Source organism: Sitodiplosis mosellana, unplaced genomic scaffold (assembly GCF_009176505.1).
Source record: "Sitodiplosis mosellana isolate CC-2019 unplaced genomic scaffold, AAFC_SMos_1.0 Smas_scaffold_6165, whole genome shotgun sequence".
Classification (NCBI taxonomy): Eukaryota; Metazoa; Arthropoda; class Insecta; order Diptera; family Cecidomyiidae; genus Sitodiplosis; species Sitodiplosis mosellana.
The window spans coordinates 4,845,279-4,872,924 of NW_022601406.1; the positions used below are offsets into that span (position 1 = coordinate 4,845,279).

A 27,646-nucleotide genomic window follows, 5' to 3' on the forward strand; every position below is an offset into this window, starting at 1 on the left:
TCTCTCTCTCTCTCTCTCTCTCTCTCTCTCTCTCTCTCTCTCTGCTGTGTGCCCTCTGAAGTTGCATGTGTGTGTGCATTTTCAACAATTGTGTGCCGCAAATATTCTCACACATTTGCGACACTCAATTGGCTTTCTATTTCTATATTTGGCAAATGTTTCTCTCACTGTCTATTTCGGGTTTTTCCTTCAGTCTGTCAGCAGAAAACGGTGTGCATTTGCGATAATTGCGTTGTTGATGTGAAAATGACAGATTCGCAAGAGTTGAGATAGATGTTTTTTCTTTTGTTCGGTGGAAAATATCGATCAATAAAACAATTGCCATATGGAAAATGGCAATCCGACATTCCGTTCGAAAGTGCAATTGCATCGATTACAACTGCATCGATTTGGTGTTTGATTCGGTGTGAAATGTCTATAAAAAGCCTGTCGTCATGAAGTTCAAAATGCGCAGATCAATAAACGAAAACAAGAAGAAAGGGACACGAAAAAAAAGTGAAACTGAAAAATCGGCAGCAGCAGCAGCAGCAGAAATACGCTGACTTTGATCGCGAAACCCAATCACCGCTGATAAAACTGAATGACTAATAATTAAAAATGATCATTCTATCAAGTTGGCTTCAAAAAAATCGACAATGTCAAGTGATTCCGGCCACAAATGCGATTTCTGATTCGTCGCTTGTTTTTTACTTTTGTCTTTCGCTTCGATGTTGATTTTTTTTTTCTGTCGCGACCCGCTATAGAATGTGTGAGAGAGAGAGAGAGAGAGAGAGACTCAGAGAGCGATACGTTTTTCTTACAGAACATTTTGCAATAGATTCGATGAGAGGCGAATGAAATAAATGAACGAACGAAAAAATAACAACAACAACAAATCGGTTGATCACACACTCGTTCAATGAAATGATTCCTTTGTCATTCGAGAAAAATAAATCGCACACTTTCAATTGTCGATTATGTCTATGGTTTGTGAGGCGTGCATATAATATTATACGCACACACACTCACACTAACACAAACACACACACACACACTCTCCGTCTAGCTAGTACTGTGTGTATGTGTGTGTATGTTGTGTTTCTCTGCCAGTCGAACGTATTTGAATGTTTGAGTGGCCGTGCCGCGATTGCCCTGCTCTTGTCTCGTAAATCACAAACACATTAACATACAATATCACCTCTCTCTCATCCTCATGAAGTGCCTCTACACCACACAAAAAATCATGTATAATATATACATCAAGAGAACCTCTATTGCCTGCTGCTCTCTGAATCTTTCCATTTATGTCGTCGAATATTTTTTTTTATTCGTTCGTTTTTACTTTCTTCTCGTTGTTGTGTGTTTTTTTTTCTCTCTCGTCTTCTTCATTGAAGTTTGAAGAAGGAAAAAAAAATTCATTTTCAATATTTGCGATGCAAAAAAAACCGAATGCGACATTCGGAGCGGAAAAATTCTCAATCGACTCGTGGTTCTAGATTCTTGGATTGGACGCAATATACATTCAGATGATACATTGAAATGCCAATTACCACACACAAAAATCCACACACATTCCCCCCGTGCCCGAATTTAAGAAAAATATTCTCTCAATCTGCATCGTGTTTTTTATTTGATTTTTTTTTTTTCTCTCCCGTGTCTTGTCTTACTTTTCGATTGGGAAAATGAACGGCTTCTTCTTTTTTTTTTTTAGACGAATTTTTTTTTTTGTTCTTTTCATTTTTCGAATGATTTTTCATTTTCGTTACACAGATTTGTATTATTATTTATTTTCTTGCTCAATCTACTTACATCTTGATCTTTGCCTTTGTATTTAAACTCTTGCAAGCGATTTTTTCCTTGCGGATCGGCCATTTTGCGGTTTTAAAACTAAAATAAATTTTCTCTCGCTGTTTATGTTGTATATTCGGTTCGGTTGTCTTGCGTTAAATACAATTTTTGATGTATGTGAGATTGATATAAAAAAAAATTTCGCCTGTCCCGTCTCGTTTCGTTTTGATTCACTTCAATTTTTGACACTCAATCGTCCCGTATATCCGTAATGTATGTGTGCTTTCTCGTGGAACTTACTTTTCCTTTTAACAATTAACACACGACATTTTTGTGTGTTGCCTGTATAACAGCAACTTCACTCAAGTTCAAACGAGCACAAGAGAATTCCAATTCGCCGCGATGGCTGCTCAAACAGCGTGCAGTGACAGCTCGTCCGTCGTTCGGTTGTAGCATAACACTAGAGTATTAGTGCTACGGCGCCACTTGTTCATTCGCCGCCATTCCGAAGTGATCTCATCCAGCGAGCGAACGCATCGAATGCGTTCAATGCCATCGATAACATAAGATTTCATCATCTGTTGTCGTTTTTTTCTTCTCTTTTTGCTTTCAATTTCATCATGGAAATAAATTTTCTGCTAAAAATCAAGGGAAAATTACCGTCGAAATCGAATGATATGATATTTCGGCAAATTTTCAGACAAATTCAAATTTCATGCCTAAAAATGACGTCATTTCATTGCATCATTTTAAATTAGATTTCATTGCCATGGGATTTAAAAGAAAAAATCGAGTGACGACATTTCAATAGACTTTTTGGAATTTATGTGATAGTTTCAAACACATTAATTTACTCAAATGATTCATAATCATTTAAATCGTTCCGCACGATGATTCTTCTTCTTTTTTTTTTGTTAACATCGCACATTGTCTAGATTCTCGGAGACGAACAAAAAAAAAAAACAATTTGATGATTTACTATACATATACTTGTTAGCCGTACACTTGAGAATCGAATGACATCGTCTCTCGGTCAAACGCACACATCGATAAACAAACACGAGCTCATATGTTTCGCTGTCGTGTGTGTGTGTGTGGAAGTGAGGCAGATTTACTTGCAAATCAAAACATGCGACAATGATATAGAAAACCAACACCACACACGAATATTGTATTCCGATTCGTGTTCATTTCTCGTATGATAACTTGAATGAAGAGAAGAAGCAAAAAGAAGGAAAAAAAAACAGTAAATAAAATCGCACTGTAAAATGGTGTAAATAAATGAATACTTTTGTGAATTTGTTCAAATGTTATCGAACAATGACAGTAAAACCATTTGAATTGTCAACGCAAAATTGTCGTCGCATTGTGTTATGAACTAAATCGAAGTCATTTTGAGGTGAATTTTTCTTTTTCGTTGTTGCTGTTTTTGTTTTTGAGTCCAAATTTTGTGTTTCTTTGGCAAAATAAATAAATGAAAAAATTGACATCGAATTGAAAGTTGTGTTTAATTAGGACGAAGAAAAAGCAGAAAAAAAAAATCCGCTGTGTCAGCGCATTTTCCACGAACGAAAATCATCATTCCAAAGAGCCGATCAAACCGAATTTATTACTATATTGGCACACACGACTCAAACGAATTGATTGGCAGTGAGACATTGTCGGGTTTACGTGTCCATTTGAGGCTGATGTGTACATAAATGTCAAAACAGGTGACTAAAAAACAAAAACACTTTGTACATGCTCGATACATGCTCATATACAACGTGAGCGTACACACCACTATATATTCAATTGAAAATCTAAGTGGGAAAAAAAATTAATTAAAATTATATTTGGTTGGCATTGAAATTGAATTTTAATCATTCGTTTGCGTTCTATTTTGTGTTGTAGATGGAAAAAACGGAGGATATGGAAAATACTCAGAACGAGAGTCCAACATCGAAAACAAGTGAAAAAACAACCAAAGTCAGCAAACCGATCACCAAGACACAGGTGATGGGCCGAAATCGTGGAGCAGTACTGCGACTTCAACAGGATTACATCAATTTAAACAAAGACCCAGTGCCATACATTCGAGCCGAACCGTTGCCATGGAACATTCTCGAATGGCATTATGTGATAAGCGGACCGGAAAACAGCCCATACTACAGTGGAATGTATCACGGTAGTTTAGTATTTACGCAGCAATATCCATTTAAGCCACCATCAATTTATATGCGAACACCAAATGGACGATTCCAAACGAATCGACGGCTATGTCTTAGCATAAGCGATTATCATCCGGACGAATGGAATCCAGCGTGGAGTGTATCGAGCATTTTAACGGGGCTGCTCAGTTTTATGCTGGAAGATAGTTCGGCATTGGGCACAATGGTTACGGGGCGCAAAGAAAAACTTCAATTTGCATACGATTCGCTTGAGTATAATCTCAAGGATCACAATTTTACCACATTATTTCCGGATCTGTGCAAAGAAATCAAACAACGGCTTAAGGAGCGCGAATCAAATGAAGCCAAAATGAAGGCGGCCAATGGAACGAACGGCGGCGGTGATGGAACAACGGATACAGCAAATGGTTTACTTAACCGTAGCTCACCGGGTAATATCGATGACAATGGCGGTTTCCCCCATCTCATACTTATCATTTGTTTCTGCCTTGGCGCTCTTATCTTCCACCATGCTTACAATCTCGAGCAAATGAAGTGAACGAGCTGAGAAAAAAAAAACAATGAATACGAAAGTATTTGCATGTCATCTGGGTGCGAATGTGTTTTGGAAATGAATGTGTTCCTTAGCATTTTGCTTCAATTGCTTTTTTTTATTTATCAAAACGATTGATGATGTGAACAATAAGCTTTAGCTAAATCATAGAAAAACTAAAGAGAGATACTAATAGAGACATTTTTAAAGGAGACAAAAAATAAATCACAAACACATTTATGTATATTCTTCAGAAAATGAAGACAGCTCAAGGATATTTATGCATTTTAATGCTAAGGAATAACCATGGCTAAATTATATATCGAAAAAAAAGAAGAAAAATCATTGTTCTGTACAAGCAAAAATCATATTTTTAAGCTGAAAATGAAATGATGAGATGAAATAAAGGAAAAATACAAATAACAAGCACCTATTTACATTCAAATCGTTTTTTTTCTCTACTTCGGTGTGTGTGTGTGTGTGTGTGTGTGTGACATTATTCTGTTTCACAAAACTTATCGACATAGCTAACTCCAATTACACGAACCGCCAACTTGATTATCATTCACTTGATATGAACGAAAATATAAACAAAACAGGAAACTTGTCATTCTCTGTTTGCAAATGGTTTTTTTTTTCGTTATCATCGAAAACCCTGTAAATGCAGCATTTGAACCGTTTCATTCGGTTGACAAAGCATTCAAGGCTTACTAATTGAATCCGTGAGCATAAAAACGACTTATAAAAACGTCACCGAACAAAGCGAAACACCTATTTGTTACTCGTTCAATTCGGAACAAATTGTACACTGGTATGTTACGCCGAAAAATCTATGTTACGTTTTGATCGGCGATTTTTTTAAGTCGTTTTTATGCTCACGGGTTCAATTATTATCAATTGCATGTTGAATGCAACCCTGCACAAGTGATTGGACTAAATCAAATAGTCGACCGTTTTTGAATATCTGGTTTGTTCTCATCTTTTGGTGTTCTTTTTATTCTCGCTTGGAAAAGATGGTTTAGCTTGAAAACAAAAAAAGTGTCGCATAGATTTATGATCTTTTTTGTAAAAATTACCCGGAAAATGAAAAGGCATACGGTAATGTTTTATACAGATATTAAATTTAAGGTCCATCGCTTTGTCTTATATCTCATCTGGATGAATGAAAAGATTAGAAATATTTCCATCGAAAGAGTACATTTTACTGACTTGGATTGGCTCAACTGATGTTACTGAAGTTTGCGAAAGATTTCATAGAAAATCAAATGGCTGAGAATAGATTCTATATCTGTTCCAAGTATTTGAAAAACAACACTTTAATCTGTCGTACCACAAAAGGCACCGGATTCAAATGTTGTCAACACTTTGAATTTGCAAAATAATTAGAAATTCAATCTAATCGGTTCAAATGCGTCTCCTCCTCCTAGTTCACAGAAGTCACAATCCGGTTCATCTCACACATTGATGTGTTGAAGGTATCGACAATACCGAATTTGACCATTAAGAATACCATTTGATATGCACATTTGATTTCAATTGAGCAGTTTCTTTGTGAATTTTTCACATGGTGAAGGGATTATATGCTTGGTTTGAGAGCAGTCACAGTATTTTTGGTTTGATAGTAGCCACAGGTTCAATATCAGGTACTAGATTAAACCTGAACATCAGGTACTAGATCTTATTACTTAGTCAAAGCGATTTTTCCCTACTGAATCTATTCTTCTGATCATAAACCGATGTCCTGTCAAACTCTGAGCCAATAACCACAACACTTCTTATATAGTGTCAGGAAGATTTCTACTAAGGTAGTTCACAAATACCTTTCGCTCAGAAAAGTATTTCCAAATCAGCTCTCAAAGTGTGGAAACGAAGATTTTCAAACGTTTTGGAATAAATACACACTTTTCACAGCTAAAGTCTTTGCAAACGTGAAATTGATCAGTGTGGCAAGCATTTTTTGTACAAGTTTTGCTAAATCTAGCCAGTCAAGACCATTTCTGCATTGCATTCAAAATTATTCACAACTGTGTGTATATTTGTCCTAGCAGTTAAACAATCGGACCTATAATTATTAGATACAATTCTGTGGTGGAGACCGTTGAACAATAAAAAGCAATATATTATCAGGCCATTCTTGGTTTTTTCGATAATCTAAATAGTTACGATGACAGAAGAAGGACCATCATCATCAAAACAAGCCAGATACACGTTCAAAATCAGCACCAGAAACGAGTGTTTCGATATGGAACGCACCGAAACGTCAGAAAAAAAACCAAAGCGTAAGGGTCAACCGCAATTGATGGATCTCAATGATGACTGTTTGTTGGTAATTTTCGGTTTTATGAACGAGATTGAATTGTCCAACGTTGCTGAGACTTGTAAACGTACACAGACATTGGCTCAGTGTGTATTCCGTTTGAAGTACCATCGTATTGATTTCGTATCAAGGAAAAAAATAAGTAATTTGAAAGTGATACTGCGATTGCTTCGCAATTTCGGCAATGATACTTCATCGCTGAATATTCAACCGCAAATGGCATTTGAAACTGTTGGCTCATCACGAAAGATATTGATGCTGATTGAACGTTACTGTGGTAAAAATTTAACCAAACTATCGCTCAGTAATTTGGCAATTATCACGCCGGATCATTATAATCCATTGATCACTTTCTTCAAAAAAGCCAAGGATTTGAAATATTTAAAACTTTTTCAATGTGAACGTTTGCCATACCACATTTTAGAAGCAATTGGCCAATTGACACATTTGGAAGTGCTTCATATTGTGTTTGACTCGATAGCACATGAAAGTATCGTCCAACGGAATCTAATGTACTTGACTCCGTTGAAGGCGTTGAAAATACTGAAGATCAACTGCTTGGGAGTATCTCTTCAGCCATTGCTTAAAAATTTTGCCGCAAATAATGTTGCCATTGAACATTTGGAAACCGAAAAAAATAAAATCGATGACGCTTTCATCGAAAGTATTGCTAAACTGACGACGATTAAGAAATTAAAACTGTTACATGTGTTCGATATCAATGATGCGCACATGTTGAGCTTAGCGAAACGATTGAAACTCCTTACCACACTGCATGTCTATAGCGGAAATCGAGGCAATATCACACAACACGGACTCGTTGAAATGCTTCATGAAACGGATCGATTGACAGACTTGGGAATCAACACCAGCTTCGATTTTGGCAACGTTGCCTACAACAACTGGCTCACATTAATTGAAAATCGTCCAGAATACAACAAATTCAAGCTAACATTTTACCCAGCTTATGATTGAATTTGATTATACCAAGAAGAGTGGAGTCGAATTTTGGAGCGATGCAGAAACAATTCAATTAAAATACTACTCAAATCGCCCAAAAGGCTATGAATTTCTCTATTGATAAGCTACTTTTATTTTATTCATTTCAATCAAAATTTTCTATGTTAACTTGAAATGTTCGAATTTAGTTTGTAGAATAAAACAAAACGCAAACCGCGTGTGTGTGTGTCATATAATGCAAGAAAAATTCACTGTGGAAAATTGTGTATTGGAACTTTTAATTTGAAAGAGCTTTTCAAAAAAATTCAAGAGCTTTCCGGAAATTCAAGAGCTTTTCTGGACAAAATATAGGAAATAGTAAATAAACCAACAAATGAAATGCTGCATTGTTTTCTGTTTTGATTTTCGTACACGGACAAAATAGAGAAGAGGTACATATATTTTTAAGAATAACAATCCAATTTAGATCATTTCATCATCTGTTCGAAATAACAAATTGTTCTTGTCTTTCTCCATGCATATCTGTTGAGAATTACTATTTTGCAGCTATGAAAGGAAACAATGAAATAAAGTGACCAAGTGAACTGCAGTGAAATTGCATACGATTTTCATTTTTCCCCATTTTATGATTCCATACTATCAGGCAATTGATCTTCTTGAAAAGAAGGATAAGCACGTGTATTTTTGTGATGAAAAAAAAATGTGTGTATGTCAATTTCGTGCGTCCGTATGTTCAACTATAATTTTGGTTTTTTTAATTCTTAGCTTTGTTGTTATATGTGCCGTTTGATTTCTTGCGGCCTGGAAAAGGTTTTCAAATATGCAGTTAGTTTTGATTTTCGAATTAGATTTTTAGGAGTTCTATGGAAATATTTTTCATCTTTTTTCTGTTACTATGTGTATGTGTGTCCGTTGCTTATCTGTTTGGAAAATGGCATTCTCATAAACCTGTTAGGCGCTCTGCGTAGCGTCAATTATTCATACAGGGCTGTAGTTCAATTTTGTGAAAAATTGAAAAAATGTTCTAATATTGTATAGAACTCGCTTTGCTCAGCTTCGGCGGCTAGGTCATCTCTCTACAGTAAGATGTATGGCAGTATATTGTGAATGAATCAACTAACTAACTAAACTAATTTTTTCTCTCCAAATTTTGACTTTGTAACGGAAAGATTTTTTTATTTTACTATTGAAAATTTCGATGTTAAATTTAACACCCGCTTGGATTCGTTTCATTCGGTTGATGTTGATCGAAAAAAAACAAGTTCTCAGTGCTAACAACGCCACAAACAAAACCATTATGAAACTGACTTCATTCGACATTTGTTCATTAAATATGGAACGAAATCCAAATAAATGAATATGCGTGACTTATTGAAATGGCTAATTCATGCAAATTTAAAATGAAAAATCCATTTCATTTTTACAGGCTGAACAAATAAAATATATCGAAAATATACTCAAGCCCTTCCGTACGTGGAATAACAACAATACACTGACATCAAATTCGATTTCTTTGGAATAATCACAGAGTTCAAAAAAAAGGCAAACGAAAGGAGATGTTGTAAGGAAAAATAATCACATCTTCTTGAAGAAAGTTTATTTTAAATGTTTCTCGTTTCTTTATTCGACTCAAATCATCACTCCAATCAAACCACACAGCTGTCGTTAATATTAATTCGACATCTACACAAAACTGGCAGTCACAGACAAAATGCATTGTGATGAAATAAATTTACTGTGTGTAAGTGTGCATAGAATGAGCTATCGTCTCAAAGATATGGTACTATATTCTCTTGACTCTTCGCTCTTAGCGCAAAATGTGCAATCTGTGCGCAGCCGTGTGTGTGAAGGTGTAAATGTAAATGATGTAAATGATCACATCCAGCGTTTGCATATTATTCACAACGTAGATGCTACTGACAGTTTTGTTTGCAATCAAAAATATTCTTATAGGATAAGTTTAAACAATTTTCAAAAATTTCCCGAACAAATGGCCCAAAATTGATATTTCTAAATAAACTTGTCTTAAATCATTAAAGCTGTATTGAAACTAAGCTAGAAATTTGGAAAATTTTTCTATAATTTTCGAATAACATTTTAAAGTACTCGAGTTTTAAATTCTATATTATTGTTGATTGATGGTTTGACTCTCTATCTGATGCTGAACATAATCGTGACTATGGGTAAATGCAATGTCCACGTCTAGGTCTACCGGTTATTTTACATTTGGTGCCTTGAATACACAGTTTATCCCAACATCGATAGTAGCAACTTTTAGACGATCCTTTTTTGTTCTTCAAACAAAATCCACATCTGCCACATTCTGCATGTGATTTGCATGTTGGTACGCATCTTGCATTACCTTTTTTGTCTTCTATACATACAGTACCAGCAATACAACGGACAAGATCACACCCAGCAGCATTTGCACATCCTGTCATTAACACCTAACATAGTTAATTAGACAAAACGAGAAATTTAGTAATAACAGCTTGGTAGTTCGATCAGTGAATTTTTTCATGTTGTCATCCCAATATTTTTTTGATCAATTATTTGGAGTATTTTAAAATGATTTTAAATTGAATTTTAAATTGAATTTTTAACTTACTGCGATAAGAGTTGCAATGACCAAAATTGTAATATAAAAGCTCTTCATGTCGACTGCAAAAATTTCACTTCTACTGATTGATGTTGATCCAGTGAATTGCTGAAAGAAATTGACAATTTCATCAACGCTGCAAAGAGTTTTATATTTTAACCCGTATTGCAGAAATGTATTGACGCATTTGGCTTTATCCATTTAACCCATTCACATTCAACTATTAGCAATGTCTCTGTCAACTTTTTTTTTGGAAACTCCATGTTTGGTTGTTTTTGACCATTTTCAACCAAATTTACTTAAAATTCATTTGAACATTTGAACGAAATTCATGAGATTACAAACTTCACATTTGAAATTTGCTTAAATCTAAGAGTTAATGTGTGAATTCGACTTTCCGTGCACTTCACAATGTCGCTGGCATGAAATCTCCTATTTTCACTCTTTTATTTTTGTATATCAATGATGTAAAAATTGTATTTATATATTGAAATTTCATAAAAATGTGTGATTCGAAACGAGAAAACCATTTTGTTTATACCGACTGAACAAATAATATATCAAAAATATACTCAAGCGGCTTGAGTCAAACCTTCCGTACGTGGAATGACAGCAGTACACTGAGATCAAATTTAATTTCTTCAGAATAATTACAGAATTCGTACACTGTAATTCCAATGGGATTAGAATTAATACCATTGAGATTTTTTTAGCTAAAAAATCCAAAAGGATTTATATTTAATCCCAGCTATATGAAAAAATTCCATGCGTCAAAACATTATTATTGAAAACGAAATATTTCAGAAATTCAAATTGTCGAATTTGTTTTCAATGTGTAGCATTGCAAATGTTCAAGCGGCTATTGCAAAGTGATATACTAACACACGCACACGCACTGTCATCAGTTCTGTGCAGAAATCACAATACAAACAGAGGCTAGCCACTATATGTGGATGGTCGTGCATACTATTCTAATCCCATTGGAATTACAGTGTAGATATGTCCATCACAGGTTCGAGGTGAATCGGTCTTGTCACCATAGATGGATGGATGGATGGATTGGAAGGGCGGATTTCTTTCTTAATTCAGAAGCCATGCGTAGGTCTGTGACCTTTTGCACAAATGTACCCAGAGGCTGTTTCAGTTTTTCAGACTTATCATACCTGGCTCCATTTTTAGGAAGTGGGTGGTCCCGATTTTACAATCCCAATCAACCGGTTGACAACTCCGGGTGTGACCGTTGTTTGAGACCATTCAACCACTTTTTATCCAACAGAGCCAAGCGACCATCTTTTGTTTCGGTTTTTCAAATGGAGGAATGTTTCAATTTCTGATATACCGATATATTCATCAGTAACCGAACATTGTTTATTTGCGGTAGGTGTATCGGATATTAATTTATCATGTACACCAATCTAGCGAGTAAACACCCCATTTTTACGTGCACTCGAACAACTCATCTTCTGTATTGAGTACACGGGATCCCACGGCTTAAAGTGCCTTCCGAAGCATCCCACGGGCCTTTACATGGGCCGCAATCCATCAATTCACAATGCCATTGATAAAACCAATGATATTTTGAAGAGAAAAGATTTTCGGCACACATGCGATTCGAACCCGTGTCCCCACGCTTTTAGTGCTTGGTTTGAGGCCGGCTAAATGTTTTGGATGGGCATACTGTCGAAAAAGGCGATTTCCCAAAACAATTTACCATAATGTGAAAGTTAAATACTGAGGGTTTCCGTAAACTGATATTCTTGCCTATTTGAACCCAAAAATGGTAAAAAGTGCTCGCTTTTTATTACTGATTTGGACTTTTCGGACCATTTCCCACCACTTTTGCCTTATTCGACCCACGGTTTAATTTGAAAAATTCTTAAATCACGCAGTTGAACGTTAAATTTTGAAAATGTACGAAAAATGGTATTTTTGCATATTTGGACTCAAAAAACGTATAAAATGGTTAAGTTTTTTTTGCTGATTTAGAATTTTTCGACCATTTTCAACAATTTTTGATTTATTTGCAACATGGTTTGGCGGGAAAAATTCTTAAATCACGCATTTTAAAGTTAAATTTTTGAGGATTCAACCAAATTCGGGAAAATCATGATTTCAAGGCCCCATAACGGTTATAGGGTGTACTTATAAAGCCAGTTTTTCTTGTTTACGACCAAATTTTAAGTTCTACTTTGTCAGATTTCATTTTTTGGCCGTTTTCGCAAAGTTGGAATTTTAAATTTTAAATGCAGACCACTTAAAACGGGCAATAATTAACTTCACGCGTTTACTTTTAAATTTAAACATCCACGTATCATAGTAACACCACTCAACCCTTCAAGAGTGAAAAATATTTACTTTTAAATTTTTACATTGAATTTATAGTTTAATGCTCATGATCCATTTGGATTATTTTCCAAACCATGATGAAGGTGATGAAAGAATAAATGTAAACATCTGATATTTTCAATGATGTGGAACGCGAAATTAAACACACGTGCACAGGTGGAATTGTAATTCCATCAATTGTTTTGACATTGTTATCTCAAAAAATGTGTGCGATAATATTTTGTGGACTTTAATTAGAATCGTTATTGTACGTGGATTGAATTATACAGTGTGTTGCCACCGACGTGGCCACACTTGAAAAGTATATAAGAGGATGCATTCGATTCGTATGTCCATCAAACAGTTCCTACCAATTGATACGTTCACAGTAAACTTTTAATAGTTCAAAGCTAGAAAAATGCTGAGTCGAAGTTCTTTAACACTGCTGCTCATTGGCTCGGTGGTATCCGAGGTGAGTCGAAAATTTCAGTCGATTTTTTTTAAATTTTTCATGTTTGATTCCTTTTGTGGACAATTTGTGCTAATTTTTTCTGAAATAATTTCAAAAATGAAAAGTGTCCTTTTTTAAGTTTTTCAATTGAAAACAAACTTCGATTCCAAAAAAATGTCCACCGGAAACATTTATTCTATTAAAAACAGTTGGAAACTGTTATTAATACATTTATAATTAATCTAAATTCGCTGTTCCCATTCCAATTGCATCACTTTGATTCCTTTTCCACAGTTATTAATCGGGGATGTGAGTGGAGCACCAGGGAGGAAAAGTAAGATTGAAGTTTCATTTATTTATCCAGTTAAACTATTAAATTCCATATACAAAGCACCTTGTAACAAAGATATGAGAACCTCATTTATGCTAAACTTTTCGTGCATATTTTAGTAAACGAAAAAGACAAGTATGGACACACAGCTCTGCATAGAGCTGCTTTGGATGGTAATTTTGGACATGTTTTTTTAAAAGAACGTTTTGTTCAATCCATTTCATTGATCTATGAATATTTTTCATATTCTTTCAGGCAAAGTGAAGGAAGCTGAAAACCTCATCGCTGAAGGAGCCGACCCTAATATTAGAAATTATCAGAATGTGACACCTCTGCATTATGCTGCTATGGGAGGTAACGTTGAATACTTTTTGTTGTTGAATAAAAGATTGACCTGATTTTTTCCCATCGATCGGTGTTATTGTTCAGGTCACAATAGTATCGCCGAACATCTCATCCACAATGGAGCCAATGTTGATACTGAAACTGATAGGAAATGGACACCTCTTCATGCAGCTGCACTCAATGGTAATGTTGATTATTTATTCTCACTAAAAAGGAAAACGGATTTATTTTTTCATCGATCTGTGTTATTGTTCAGGTCAAAAGAGTATCGCCGAACTTCTCATCCGTGCACGAGCCAATGTTAATAGTAAAACTGATGTGAAAAACACACCTCTTCATTTAGCTGCTGAGAATGGTAATAGTTGAATACTTGTCTTTACTAAAAGAAGATTGATTTGATCTTTTTCATCCATCTAAATTACTTTTTAGGTCATAAGAGTGTCGCTGAATTTCTCATCCGTGCAGGAGCAAATGTTGATAGTGAAAATTATGTGAAAAAGACACCTCTTCATTTAGCTGCTCAGAATGGTAATAGTTGAATACTTGTCTTTACTAAAAGAAGATTGATTTGATCTTTTTCATCCATCTAAATTACTTTTTAGGTCATGAGAGTATCGCTGAACTTCTCATCCGTGAAGGAGCAAAATAACTTGATAAAAATAATTCGAATCAGACTCCTTATCACTTGGCTATTAACAATGGTAAAGCTGACTAAATAAGATATCGATTTGGTCTTTTTCATTGATCTGTATTATTTTTAGGTCACAAAGAGATCGCGAAACTTTTTGTCCAAAATTTAGGTGATTGGCTACTAGAATAGATTCAATTGGCTATTAACAATGGTAATGTTGCATTTTTTTTCCACAATACATATAAGAAATTGGTTTGATCTTTTTGATCGATGTGTATTTTTCAGGTGACGAATAGCTGAACCAATTTTGCTGAATAATCGGATGATTTCCTCCGGTTCACCTTTTTGATTGTAGTTTAGAATTAATTTCAAAACATTTTTTTTGTCAATCTATGGCCAATTGGCCATACCAACCAATATTGTTGCTTTGTTGGACCATCGATTATTATTCTGTCAAAAAACAGCTCAAGTTATTTGTCTTTTTAATTGCTTACATTGCATTTTTGTGACCCTAACGTACATCCGTGCTAAATTTGAACGCGATTTGTATGAGTCTAATGCCGTAGGCAAAGTCCAAGAATGAAAATAAATTATACATATAGTGTATAAATTTGGATAAACTCAATTGTTGGTCTTGTCAAACTGTACAACTTTGCAAAAGACAATGATCATGGTTAAACTCAATTTTTATGTTTGCTTTTAATTTCTTTGTTTTGATTTTGTGAAAGTTAATGTTAAGTTTAAGTTCAATTAGATGTTCAAAATCAATTATATTATGTTCTCTATATAAGTCCTTTGTTCTAATAACTCCCGATCGATATTTTTTATAGAAAAGGTTTCTTATGCATTTATTTTGCAAAGTTTTAATTTTATGTTATCATTACCCGTACCACTCCAGATAGTTAAAAGGTATATAATGTGTGAGTGAAAGAAAGAGAAGTACAGTAATTTCTTAACACGGTCATTGCACATGTATGCGATTCTTCTGAATACACCAATATAGGGTTTGACTCTTTTTTAAACATGATCAACATGCGAGTTCCAAGTCAGATTTGCATCAATAAACAGCCCAAGATATTTCATTTCATTTACTTCTTCGACTTTTGAGTTGTTCAAGTAAATATCCCCCAAGTTATTTGCTGCTGATCTCATTGAATTGAAAAATAAAAGTTTGGTTTTTCCACCATTTAGCACAAGGAGAATGTTTTTAAACCACTCACTTATTTTTTTCAAGATCATCATTAATTTGGATTGATAGTGTCTCAATATCATTACAGACATATGTAATGGATGAATCATCCGCATAGAGTTGAAGTGATCCATGAAGTTTTATTTTGAAAATGTCATTCATAAATATTAAAAATAAGAGTGGTCCCAGTTTAGATCCCTGAGCTACACCGTATTTGGTTTCACCAATATTACTGTGAATTTTGACAACTTCAACAACCCGTTGACGTTCCATAACATATGAGTTAATCAAGTCAAAAGCGTTCCCCCTTATACCCAGTTGCTCGAGTTTATTCATTTAAATGCCTCTGTCCACACAGTCAAATGCTTTAGCTACATCAAGAAAAATTGTGCATACCAGTTTTTTTATCATTCAGAGCTCTCTGAATCTTATCAATAAATGAGATGCATGTGGATGTCGTATTGGATTTTCTTGTGAATCCGAATTGATTTGTTTTGGAAAATTGTTTTTATTCAAGAAAATCATAAAGTCTCTCATATATGCATGCTTCCAAAATTTTTGATTCAGTATTCAAAATGGAAATTGGCCTGTACATTTTGTAGTCAGTCCTATTGCCACATTTTTTAAAGACCGGGGTGATTTTGGCCATTTTCAATTTTTCAGGAAAATTACCAATTTCAAATGATTGGTTAAAGTAATGAGCAAGAATTTTACTAAATGGTTCTGGGATATTTTTATATAGTTTCGATGATAGACCATTAGTACCAGCTGAATTACTGCTATTTAAATTTAATATGGTTTTGAAAAAAGCAAGACACAAAACGGCCCCGCTCTAATACATTTGTAAACTTGACACATCGCACGCTTCGCTACATCGTGCGACGTTCATACATGTTTCTGTGTCTTAGTGTGCGGTGGTAGTATCAAGTTGACATTGTCAAAATAATGTCTGTGTTGATGCAACCAACTTCAAAGCGGGGCCTACTGACGCACTGTTTTGTGTGAGGCTCTTTCTTCTTCATTCATTGGGTTGAGAGAAATTGAGTTCAAGCTATCATATTCCCCAGTGAAATTGACAAAAAGTTGATCTAAATCTCCATATTCTTTCTCAAGAACATTTTGTGGCAACTCAGTGTAATATTTTGTGTAAAATTATTGAGGAGATCCGCGGTTTCGGATTTACCCAGAATTACCCCTGACTCATTTTTTATTTCAATGTCTGATTTTTTTTTCGGTCTGTTTGTTATAAATTAGTTCATTAATGTTTTTCCAAAAATTTTTCGGATCATTCAAAGTTTTTTCAAACTCAGCATCAAAAAACTTTTTTTTCTTTGCTATGATTGCATTCCTAACCAATTTTTTTTTGCTTATTAAATTCAGCTCGATAAATTTCATTGCTGGTTTTTTTTTCTTGAGATCGAATAGATTTTTTCTCTTCTTAAGTTCAATTTTGATTTCCCCATCAATTCAATTCTGCTTTTTGTTGTTAATCCCAGGAACAACTCTAATTTTTGTACATTTATCGACTGTGTTTTTCTGAAAGTCAAAATATTCGTCATAGCTACACTTTGTGTATTCAAAAGACTGCAAAATATTGGCAATCTTTTCATAGTCAATGAAATGAACCTGATTAGGTGAATTGTTATTTTTGATTTTAAAATCACAAGAAAATTGCAAAAGCCTATGATCAGTAAAACTAATGTCTGTTATTTCAGTTTTGATTGCACCAAGTTTTGTGGAAATATCTGATAGAATGTGATCGAGAATGCTTTTGTAAGATCCATTGTTTTCACTATATGTGTAATTATCCCCATTGACTTCGTACAAAATCTCCAAATTATTATTATGAATTACGCCAAGATAGTTTTTTGTGTTCATATCATTTTCATTTAACAGATTAAAATTTAAATCACCAAAACAAATTAAATTCTCTGTTTTCTCAAGTAAATTATCGAATTTTTCTAGAAATGTTATTGGTGAGGTTGAGGGAGATCTGTAGATTCCCCCAATTTTAATATTTAATTCATTGAGGTTAATGATTGTTATGTGGTTCCTATCAAAATTTTCATTTAAAACTGTATTAAAATTTAAATCATCTCGAACATAGATAATTAATCCCCCACCACGACAATCTGTCCTACAGTTGGCTACGATTTGGTAGTTTTTTTTTAATTGTAAAATTTGACTTCGTCTTCTTTAATCCAAGTTTCTGTAATAATAATAATGTGAGGTTTCAAAATGAGATCATTAAAAATTGTTTCTAACTCAGCCAATTTTTCTTTTAATGATCTAATGTTAAGCAAAATAATTCTTAAAATTTCTTCGTTAAATTGTTTCTTTCTTAATTTCCTATTACTTCCTGAGTGACTAGTCATTATTATTGAAACGAAATATTTCAGTAATTCAAATTTGTTTTCAATGTGTAGCATTGCAAATGTTCAAGCGGCTATTGCAAGGTGATATACTAACACACGTACACGCACTGTCATCAGTTCTGTGCAGGAATCACAATACAAACAGAGGCTAGCCACTGTATGTGAATGGTCGTGTATACTATTCGTTTGTATTGTAATTTCTGCACAGAACTGATGACAGTGCGTGTGCGTGTGTTAGTATATCACTTTGCAATAGCCGCTTGAACATTTGCAATGCTACACATTGAAAACAAATTCGACAATTTGAATTTCTGAAATGTTTCGTTTCAGTAATAATGTTTTGACGCATGGATTTTTTTTCATATAGCTGGGATTAAATATAAATCCTTTTGGATTTTTTAGCACGTATTCTAATCCCATTGGAATTACAGTGTAAAAGACAAACAAAGGGGGATGTTGTAAAGAAAACTAATCACATCTTCTTGAAGAAAGTTTATTTTTATTGTTTCTTGATTCTTTATTCGACTTGGATCATCATCCAAATCGAACCACATAGCTGTCGTTAAGATAAATTCTACACCTACATAAAATTGACAGTCGCAGATAGAATGCATTGTGATGAAACCAATTTACAGGTTATTTTGAACACTGTGGGCGTAGAATGAGCTTTCGTCTTTAATATATAGTACTTTTTTCTCTTCTCTCTTGACGCAAAATGCGTGATCTGTGCGCAGCAGAGTGTGTAAATATAAATTATTATTTACAATGTAGCTGATGCTACTGACAGTTTTGCTTGCAATCAAAAAACAATACATATTCATAAAAAATAAATTTAAAAAATTATTTTCGAAGTTTTCTCATAGAAATGATCTGAAATTAATATTTTTGAATAATCATGTATTTTAATTGTCTTAAGAGATAATGCAGTATTGATACTAAGCTAAAAAGAATAATTCAAAAATTCTGCTAAAAATGTATACCATTGTGCTTTTGATGTATTCAAGCAGTAGACACAGATCACAGATGATTGATTGCAATTACCAAGTAAATAAGCATGGCTGTTCCACTATTTAGTGTTAACTTTAAAAAAGCATAAATGGTACGAAGTCTTCGCACGTTTTTTGGAAAGAAATTATTGTGTATAATTTTCAAATAACACTTTCAAGGTTTCAAGTCCTAGTTTTAAATTGTATATTATTGTTTTATTGTTGATTGGCGGTTTGATTCTTTATCTAATGATAATAACTATGGTCCAGTTTGCAATATCCAGTTTTACCGGTAACAACACATTCGGCTTCTGCAATACACAATATATCCATACATGGATAATAGCAACTTTTATATAGTCCATTTTTGTTTTTCAAGCAAAATCCATTTTTGCCACAATTTTTATTTGTTTTGCATGTAGGCACGCATATCCCTTCACCATCTTCCAATTCTATATAATCAGTATCAGCAGGACAGTCCACTAGTTCACATCCAGCGTTTGCATATCCAATCATCCAAACCTAAAATAGTTAATTGAACGAAAAAAGAATTTAGTAGTTATCGCTTTATAATTCTTTGTTTCAAGAACTTTCAATTTGTTCTTATAATTCCAAGACTTTGCAGATATCGATCCGAATTTTTTCTCGTTTTATAATAATCAAAGTGCGCTTTTGCGATATTAATTTATACGGAATTTGTTTTCACGTTGTTGTTACAATACATTTTCAATCATTTCGAACTATTTTAAAATGACCCTTACGGCGATAAGAGTTGCAATAACAAAAATTTTCATATAAGCTTTCTTCATGTCGACTACAAAAATTTCACTTCTACTGATTAATGTTAATCAAGCGAATTGCTCGAAGGAATTTACAATTTCATCAACGCTTCAAAGAGTTTTATATTTTGAAGCGTATGACAAAAATGTTATGACGCACTTGGCTTGAACCATTTAACCCATTCACCCATGTTTGGTTGATTTTTTACCGTTTTCAACCAAATTTACTTCAAATTCACATGGTCATTTATATAAAACTCATGAGTTCACAAACGCCTCAGTTGAAATTTGTTTGAGTCTAAGGGTTAACGTGTGAATCTGACTGTAATGTACACTTCACAAAATTGCTGGCCGATTCGAAAAGAAAAAAGTCATTTCATTTAACCAACTGAACAAATAATATACTCATTCCTTTCACACATGAGATGGCAACTGAATACTGATTATACATCATTATTCATTTCACCGACTGAATATTTCTCATACAATCCATTTTACAATGTATACAAACAGTGAGATCTGGTGAGATCAGGTAGTGATCTATCCACCAGCAAGTGGCAAACTGCGGCAACCTCTTGTGTTGATGGTGTATTGATCGATACATTTTGTTCTTCAAATGGTACACGATTGTCTGAATTAATAACATTACGCTCATTGTCTCGATACGAATTCTAAATAAAACGAATTACATACGTAATCCAAACTTTTCCGCTCCGCGGCAATTTGGTTTACCTCCCGCTTAGTATTTAACCAATATTTCAATGAAAACTCTTTTCATAGCACTTTGTTCGTGTAGAGAACAACAAACGGCTGTTTATTATGGGCATAGCTCATGTCATATGTTCTAAATCTAATCAAATTTCCTTTCCTCACATTTTTTTGCTTTCTATTATCTTACTCGTTTGGTGCAAACAGTTTTTTTCTCTGTGTATTTTGATTTAAAATGCGTTAATTCTCTAAGCAAGACCAAAATTAGCTTCAGTTGATGAGACATTTTGGTTCTGAAAATGGTTGAAAAAGAAACATCGTTTCGGTCGAAATAAAGTCGATTTTACTAAAAAAAATCGTCAAAATATACAAATTATTTCGGAGAAAATGAACAAAAAAGGCAAACAAAAAGGATAAGATAAAAACAAGTTCCTTCCATTCTTTCTTTCTTTATTTGACTTTAAACCCAGACCACAAAGCTATTCCACACATACAAAAATTAAAGTGACACATTCTGATTCTGTTTGATGCCAAAATGATTATCGGGTCATTCTTTATTGGGGGTCGCATCTTGCTTTACCTTTGACAACTACACATACGGTACCAGTAACGCAGAGCACAAGTGCACATGGATTGATCGGCGTTTTTGTGCAATTTGCTTGATGAGCGGTAACCATGCAATTGGTATCAGCAGGGCAATCAATTAATACACATGGATCAGTGCAGGTTTTTTTCTTCTCATTGTGCGATAACACCGAAGTGCAAGCTTGATTATCGGGGCATTCTTTATCGGAGTTGCATGGTGCTGGCACGCATCTTGCTTTACTTTTGTCAGCTACACATACGGTACCAGCAGCGCAGCGCACAATTGCACATGGATCGATCGCTATCGCCCATCCTGTCATCAAAACCTAACGAAATTGATTGCACGAAAATGGAATTTTATGATTATACTTTTATAATTCGATCGGTGGGCACCAGTTTGACTGAAAATTAAAAATAATTTTCTAAATTTTTCTGATTCAATTATACCGACACAAATGCCATTCTGTTGCCCACCACAATATAATATATTAACTCTTTTGCGCTACTAATTTTATACAGAATATTTTCAATCAACTTACGACAGTGCAAAATGCAATGAATATTGGATTATAAAAACACTTCATGTCGACCGCGAAAATGTCTCTTTCACCAGTGTTGATGAAGTGAGTTACTCAACGAATTTGATAGCTTCCTCAATATAGCGAAGTCTTTTATATTCTAATGTGTAACGCAAGTACATCCACGTGTAGTGACGCATTTGGTTTTATTCATTTAACCCATTATCATTCGACTGATAAGAACGCCTCTGTTCGAACCATGTTTCAGAGCTTCAAATTTGATGGTTTGTTTGTAAGTTTAAGTAAATACGAGCCGTTATAAGTAATTTATGCGGTTGCTGGTGCGAAATCGTGTGATAATTCCTGAGATTCACATGAATATTTGTACAAATCTTAGGAGCGAGCCCACAAGGTTTAGTATTGAAATTTGCTCAAAATTAAGGGTTAATATGGAAGTTTCGTTGTTTTATGTGCCGTGTGCCCTTCACAATGTCGCTCATATGAAATCACGTATTTTCTCTCTCTATTGTTTACACTTTATCTGTCCAAATGTTAAAAAGGGTGCAAGTAAAAGAATTCGTTCGTCACTTGTTGTTAATGCCATAAAATGGCTAAGTCGTGCATATTCGAAATGCGAAACTCATTTCATTTATACAGATTAAACTAGTGTTGGCTTCGAACGTCCGTTCGTTCGTTCGTCAACATGAAAAGAAACTGTTTTGTCCGTTCGTTCGTTCGGAAGGTTGAAAAAAATTATTTTGTTCGTTCGTTCGTTCGTGAAATTGAAAAATAATTTTTTTGTTCGTTCGTTCGTTCGAAAATGTTTTGTTCGAACAAAACATTTTCGAACGAACGAACAAAATATTTTTTTTTTTCAATTTCACGAACGAACGAACAAAACAGTTTCTTTTCATGTTGACGAACGGTCGAACAAGTGTTCGAATGTGTTCGAAGGCCTAGACTAAACACATAATAAATATAGACAATTGGCTCAAGCACAAATAGCTTCAGTCGGCTTCAGCTAATCATATATTTGATCAGTCTATTCAAATAAATTAGACATGCTCAGAAAATACACAAAATTTGGTCGGAATAATTCATTAATATAATCACCTGTTCTTAGAATCGCCAAAACAATGATACAATGAGCATATTACCCGAATGAGTGAATAGTGTAGTAAATATAAAAATTGACCGAACTTTATACGGCTTTATATTGTTTTTGTGGCCTAATCAAAATTATACTATTGGTTAGGGTTTTTGCTTTTATCGTTTGGCAAAAATTGTCACAAAAAATTTGAGACCATTGATGCTTTGACTTCACTGTGATGTACACCTCAAAACTCCATTTCTATAGCACAACTGTAAAAAGCTGATTCGAAGCGCACAAGAATAGAATCCTATGCCGGAAATGAAAATTTGGGATACAAGGAGTATTTTTCATCTCAGACAAGGCTCAATTGTTGAAAAAAAAAATCCGGAAATCAATTGATTCAATTGTTTGTTGATCCGGAAATCGTTTCGTGGAATTGCCTTTCCCATTCAAATCTTAAAACAATTTATTAACTACTTGCGAATGGAGGTTCAATCATATCGTGTCGCGACAAACATTTCATTTCTTCGGCTGTCTGTAGACTCATCACACATTTTTTATGGTAAAAGTTCCCCAAAAACTGCTGACCGAGCAAATATTGAAAAAAAAGGAAGCGCACGAAGCAATAATTTCTTACATTTAAATGTGTTGTGCGAATAAGCCGGAATCAGTGCCATATTCGCAGTCGCGGCACAAAAAAGCTCTCAGCTCTCCCATCCATCGGATTTCAAATGGAACAGAAATACAGAAAATTTTCCGTAAATAAGAGGACGAAAAAAGCGAGAAATGTGAGTATTATTATAAGCCACATCGATTACACACAAACAGAGAGTTCTACACACAAACAGAGAGCGCAGAGTTTGTTTGTAGTCGATGTAGCTGTGCACATCCGAAAATGTATGTTTGCATATACTTTAATCGTGGAACAAAGAACACCGATCGAAAGTAAATATTTTTCACTATTTCTGTGGCGCGGAGATAGGCATTTCAAAATTATTTCGAATCATATTGTTGATGTTTTTGTGCAATATTTTTTTTTTTCAAAAATCTGGAAAGATGATGAAAAATATTTCTGAATATGTGCAAAGTCAACTGCGCAAAATGAAATAATTAACAAGAAATAGATTTTAATATTTCATTCCTTTTGTGTTTCACTTAGCAAAAGTCGTTTGCTCAACCCGCAAATATTTATATCATCAATACTTATTTTTATCATCGTCGACATTTCCACAATGTTCGTTCATTTTCCACGTATCGCTTTTGATCAATATTTTATTTTATTTGGGTATAAGTAGAGGCATGGCCATCGTAAGCAACTCATAGCTGCTTTGAAGGGTGAGTCAATTTCATTTCAAAATATTTCAGCTCATACACGCAAGTAAGATCTAAGCTCTTTGGTGAATACAGTTCTCTTTGAACATTTTTTTTTCTCTTTGATAATTTTTGTATCATATTTTCATGGCAATTTTTCCACCAAATTAATTTGTGCCCATAAGTAAGACTCAATGGCTTTTTTAAACAACGATCCAAGCAAAAACAAATTAATACTGATTACAGTTTTCAATATTTCCGTGGCACTACCTCGGCCACTTGTGGTATAGACAATCCAAATTGGATTGTTGAGCTGGCGATATAATGTACAAAAATGTAACAAATTTTGCGAATGTGTGCATAATATGATAAACGAGAACATTTTAAATCGCAATCAAAAGTGTAAATTAAACCAAAAAAAACGTCTGAAAACATGCAGCTTTTAACACTTTCAGTTTATTGTCTCATTCCAAATGAGACTAAAATATTCGTTGCAAAATTAATTATAGAAAAATCTGTGAATACAATACTAACTCATCTGATATATTTAACCAAAAATTGCACTTCAAATTTGGGAAGAAGTTCTTCCCAACCAGTTCTTCTCTACAAAATTTATCTTTTCCCGACCGAATATTTTTCTGATTTTATTGAACCATAATAATTTTCATATCTCATTTGAACATTTCATCATTTCAGAAGTACAAAACATTGAGAAAAAAAGCTCTATAACCATACATGAAGGCCTTTCTGGTGATTTTTTATTTCTTCGTTCTCTTGAACTGTTCCATTGTATCTCAATATTGTTCGTATGATGGCCAGCCAGTGAGTTGAATTATTTTTAGTCAAAATTGGACATGAACTCAAATGAATAAAAACGTTTTAAAAAATGTATTACACATTTGCTTAGTGCGAGTCTCCAGAAGATTGCTGTGGCGGCTTTTGTGCAGACGATGGGTTCTGTGGGTAAGCAAAGTTGGGAGGTGACGACAATGTTAATGCCACATTTTAGTTCCGAGGAAAAAAAAAACAGAAAATACATTAATTTACCAATCAAATTGAGGGATTTTACATTGTGATCTACATTGCTGTTGATCCAACAAACGACGACCGAAATTAAATTGTGCATCAATAATTGGGTTACAAAAAGTTAAATTCTGTAAAAGAGGCCATTCTAACGATTTTATGATTCCTCGCTCTTTTAAATAGTGAATGCAACACAGACGAAGATGCATCCGTAAGTTGGTTCATTTTTAGTTAAACATAGACACGAACTCAAATTGACGAAATCATTTATATCAATGAATTACACATTTCCTTAGTGTTCATCTAGGTGCTGTGACGGTTACAAGTGTAATGAATTCGAAGATATTTGTGTGTAAGTAAACTCACTGGGTGACAACAATGTCAATATCATATGTTAGTTCCGAGAGAAGAAAAATTTGTGAAATTGCATTGGTTTTCCAATCAAATTGAGGGCGCTCGCATTGTGGTCTATATTGCTGTTGATCCTGGCTGCCACTTGATAAATGACCAGAGACTGTATTAGAGAATAGATATTCTATGCAAGTCAAAGCTGCACACAAACAAACACACGCTTGTGTCTTGCAATGCATGATCATTCGTCTGTGTTTGTATGCACCGTATGCCAACTAGCTATGCCATCCTTGCATATTTATATGCGAAATACAGTCTCTGACAATTGACGACTGAAATTGAATTATCTATTTAAAATAAGTTTCAAAAAATTAAACTCTTAAAAAAGGCTAATGACTTTATCATCTTCCCTCGCTCTTTTAAATAGCCCATGCAACGGAGATGACCAACCCGTGAGTTGACTCATTTTCAGTTAAACATAGACATGAACTCAAACGGACGAAATCATTTATATCAATGAATTACACATTTTCTTAGTGCGAGTCTCCAGAAGATTGCTGTGGCGGCATCTGTGCAGTCGATGGGTTTTGTGGGTAAGCAAACTTGCAGGGTGGCAACAATGTCAATATCAAATTTTAGTTCCGAGAAAAAAAAAATAGAAATTTCATTGGTTTGCCAATGAAATTGGAGGATTTCACATTGTGATCTACATTGCTGTTGATCTTAGCTGCCACCCAATCTGAAATTGAATTGTGCATCAATAATTGGGTTACAAAAAGTTAAATTCTATAAAAAAGGCCATTCTAACGATTTTATGTTTCCTCGCTCTTTTAAATAGAGAATGCAACAGTGATGAGCAGCCCGTGAGTTGACTCGTTTTCAGTTAAACATTGACATGAACTCAAACGGATGAAATCATTTATATCAATGAAATACCAATTTTTTAGTGTTCACCTAAGTGCTGTGACGGTTACGTGTGTAATGAATTCGAAGATGTTTGTGTGTAAGTAAACTCACTGGGTGACAACAATGTCAACAGAAAAAAAATATGAGAAATTGCATTGGTTTTCCAATGAAATTAAGGGCGCTCCCGCTGTGATCTACATTGCTGTTGATCTTGGCTGCCACCTGACAAATGACCAGAGACTGTATTTTGCATATGAACGTGCTGGTATAGATTTCCTTTGCAAGCATAGAACGTGCGCTACACACAAACACACACGCTTGTGTCTTGCAATACATGTAGTCGCAGGCAGCGAATAACATAGGCAGCACTACAATGGCTGCTGCTACTGTGTGTTGGTTTTTAAATCCGTACACGGGTGACAGTATACTTTTAACTAGTGTGACTGCACCCTTAGATGCGCGCGTCTGTGTCTGTGGGCAGCACATGTTGGTTAGCTATGCCATCCTTGCATATTTATATGCAAAATACAGTCGCTGACAAATGACGACTGCAATTGAATTGGTCTATCTAAAGAAAGTTTCAGAAAATTAAATTCTTAAAAAAAAAGCCATTCTAATGATTTTATCTTTCCTCGCTCTTTTCTATAGCCCATGCATAGCATCAGGCCAACCGGTGAGTTGCATCATTTTTAGTTGAAATTAGAACATGAACTCAAATAAACAAAAACGTTCATATAAATGAATTACACATTTTTTAGTGCGGTCCAGATGATCTTTGCTGTTCGGGGACCTGTCCAGCTTATGGAGGAGATTGTCCCTGAATAATCATTATTCATTCTAAACTGATGATAAATGTTCCTTTTCAAATTCCCAATAAAATATTTGCATTCTTTTGAATTTGGAGAAATCTTTAAACACGTTCTATTTATTCATTTATTTACAAATTCAAGTACTGATTGAATATTTGAGTTGTAATTGGTGATATTGTTCGATATTCCCTTCGATCAAACGCTTCCGATTTTATCAATATGCACAGCATAAGTTGGCAGCCATACAACGTTGATGATACGTTAAATTCGTTGTTTCCACACTTACCGAATTTTGTTCGCTTGACAGGTATTTCGATTCGATAAGCAAAAGAGATGGTTTTCTATTGCTTGTTGTTAATATGTTACATTTATACTTACTTTTCAGAAAATAATTATTTCAATGAAAAGGCTCCTGACGAAATTGCCCACTAAAAGATGTCGCTAAAATCCAAATAAACTAACAAAATCGACAAAAATAAAAGAAAAGTAAAACGCTGCATCGTTTTTTTTTTTTTTGGTTTTATTTATTTATGTATTTATTACACAGACAAAATATAAGAGAAGTACACATATTTTAGACTTGT

The 27,646-nt window shown here is 34.3% G+C and overlaps 3 protein-coding genes and 3 long non-coding RNA genes across 10 annotated transcripts in view; 3 read left to right on the forward strand and 3 right to left on the reverse strand.

Moving 5' to 3' along the window:
- LOC129574657 (importin subunit alpha-3) overlaps nucleotides 1-1,929 on the reverse strand; it is a 6,421-nt gene extending 4,492 nt beyond the window's left edge. The window contains exon 1 of the mRNA XM_055456947.1: nucleotides 1,789-1,929. Coding sequence (XP_055312922.1) covers nucleotides 1,789-1,851 — 63 coding nt within the window. The 5' untranslated portion in view covers nucleotides 1,852-1,929. The remainder of the gene's footprint in view (nucleotides 1-1,788) is intronic.
- Nucleotides 1,930-2,409: 480 nt separating this feature from the next.
- Nucleotides 2,410-4,907, forward strand: LOC129574658 (ubiquitin-conjugating enzyme E2 J2-like). Of its 2 annotated transcripts, none has more exons than XM_055456949.1 (3): nucleotides 2,410-3,166; nucleotides 3,269-3,479; nucleotides 3,661-4,907. In XM_055456949.1, exons 2-3 carry the CDS (start codon nucleotides 3,468-3,470, stop codon nucleotides 4,474-4,476), a joined length of 828 nt encoding a protein of 275 aa, XP_055312924.1. In that variant the 5' UTR covers nucleotides 2,410-3,166; nucleotides 3,269-3,467; the 3' UTR covers nucleotides 4,477-4,907. The 2 variants fall into 2 exon arrangements, with proteins under 2 accessions (XP_055312924.1, XP_055312923.1); XM_055456948.1 differs by having other exon boundaries at nucleotides 2,709-3,166; nucleotides 3,283-3,479.
- Nucleotides 4,908-9,329: 4,422 nt separating this feature from the next.
- LOC129574572 (uncharacterized) lies at nucleotides 9,330-11,031 on the reverse strand. The gene is made up of 2 exons (XR_008688704.1): nucleotides 10,356-11,031; nucleotides 9,330-10,194 (listed from the first exon to the last, which is right to left on the reverse strand). It is a non-coding gene; the product is annotated as an uncharacterized LOC129574572 (long non-coding RNA).
- A 2,865-nt stretch (nucleotides 11,032-13,896) lies between these two features.
- On the forward strand, nucleotides 13,897-15,616 carry LOC129574663 (uncharacterized). The gene is made up of 6 exons (XR_008688721.1): nucleotides 13,897-13,981; nucleotides 14,055-14,153; nucleotides 14,228-14,326; nucleotides 14,401-14,499; nucleotides 14,560-14,640; nucleotides 14,715-15,616. It is a non-coding gene; the product is annotated as an uncharacterized LOC129574663 (long non-coding RNA).
- A 2,878-nt stretch (nucleotides 15,617-18,494) lies between these two features.
- On the reverse strand, nucleotides 18,495-21,741 carry LOC129574741 (uncharacterized). The gene is made up of 3 exons (XR_008688725.1): nucleotides 21,591-21,741; nucleotides 19,968-21,377; nucleotides 18,495-19,501 (listed from the first exon to the last, which is right to left on the reverse strand). It is a non-coding gene; the product is annotated as an uncharacterized LOC129574741 (long non-coding RNA).
- Nucleotides 21,742-22,585: 844 nt separating this feature from the next.
- On the forward strand, nucleotides 22,586-27,337 carry LOC129574739 (keratin-associated protein 5-5-like). 4 transcript variants are annotated; one of them, XM_055457137.1, is made up of 12 exons: nucleotides 22,586-23,450; nucleotides 23,955-23,997; nucleotides 24,670-24,795; nucleotides 24,881-24,936; nucleotides 25,180-25,207; nucleotides 25,293-25,348; nucleotides 25,775-25,799; nucleotides 25,885-25,940; nucleotides 26,186-26,210; nucleotides 26,295-26,350; nucleotides 26,902-26,926; nucleotides 27,012-27,337. In XM_055457137.1, exons 3-12 carry the CDS (start codon nucleotides 24,709-24,711, stop codon nucleotides 27,072-27,074), a joined length of 477 nt encoding a protein of 158 aa, XP_055313112.1. In that variant the 5' UTR covers nucleotides 22,586-23,450; nucleotides 23,955-23,997; nucleotides 24,670-24,708; the 3' UTR covers nucleotides 27,075-27,337. The 4 variants fall into 4 exon arrangements, with proteins under 4 accessions (XP_055313112.1, XP_055313111.1, XP_055313113.1 ...); XM_055457136.1 differs by having other exon boundaries at nucleotides 22,587-23,450; nucleotides 23,958-23,997; XM_055457138.1 differs by lacking the exon at nucleotides 22,586-23,450 and adding an exon at nucleotides 23,460-23,607.
- Nucleotides 27,338-27,646: the final 309 nt, after the last annotated feature.

Coding starts and splice junctions, on each gene's coding strand:
- LOC129574739 (XM_055457137.1), top strand. CDS start 24,709: ATGAAGGCCTTTCTGGTGATTTTTTATTTCTTCGTTCTCTTGAACTGT. Junction 26,351..26,901: donor GAATTCGAAGATGTTTGTGT/GTAAGTAAACTC, acceptor TCTTTTCTATAG/CCCATGCATAGCATCAGGCC. Junction 26,927..27,011: donor GCATAGCATCAGGCCAACCG/GTGAGTTGCATC, acceptor CACATTTTTTAG/TGCGGTCCAGATGATCTTTG.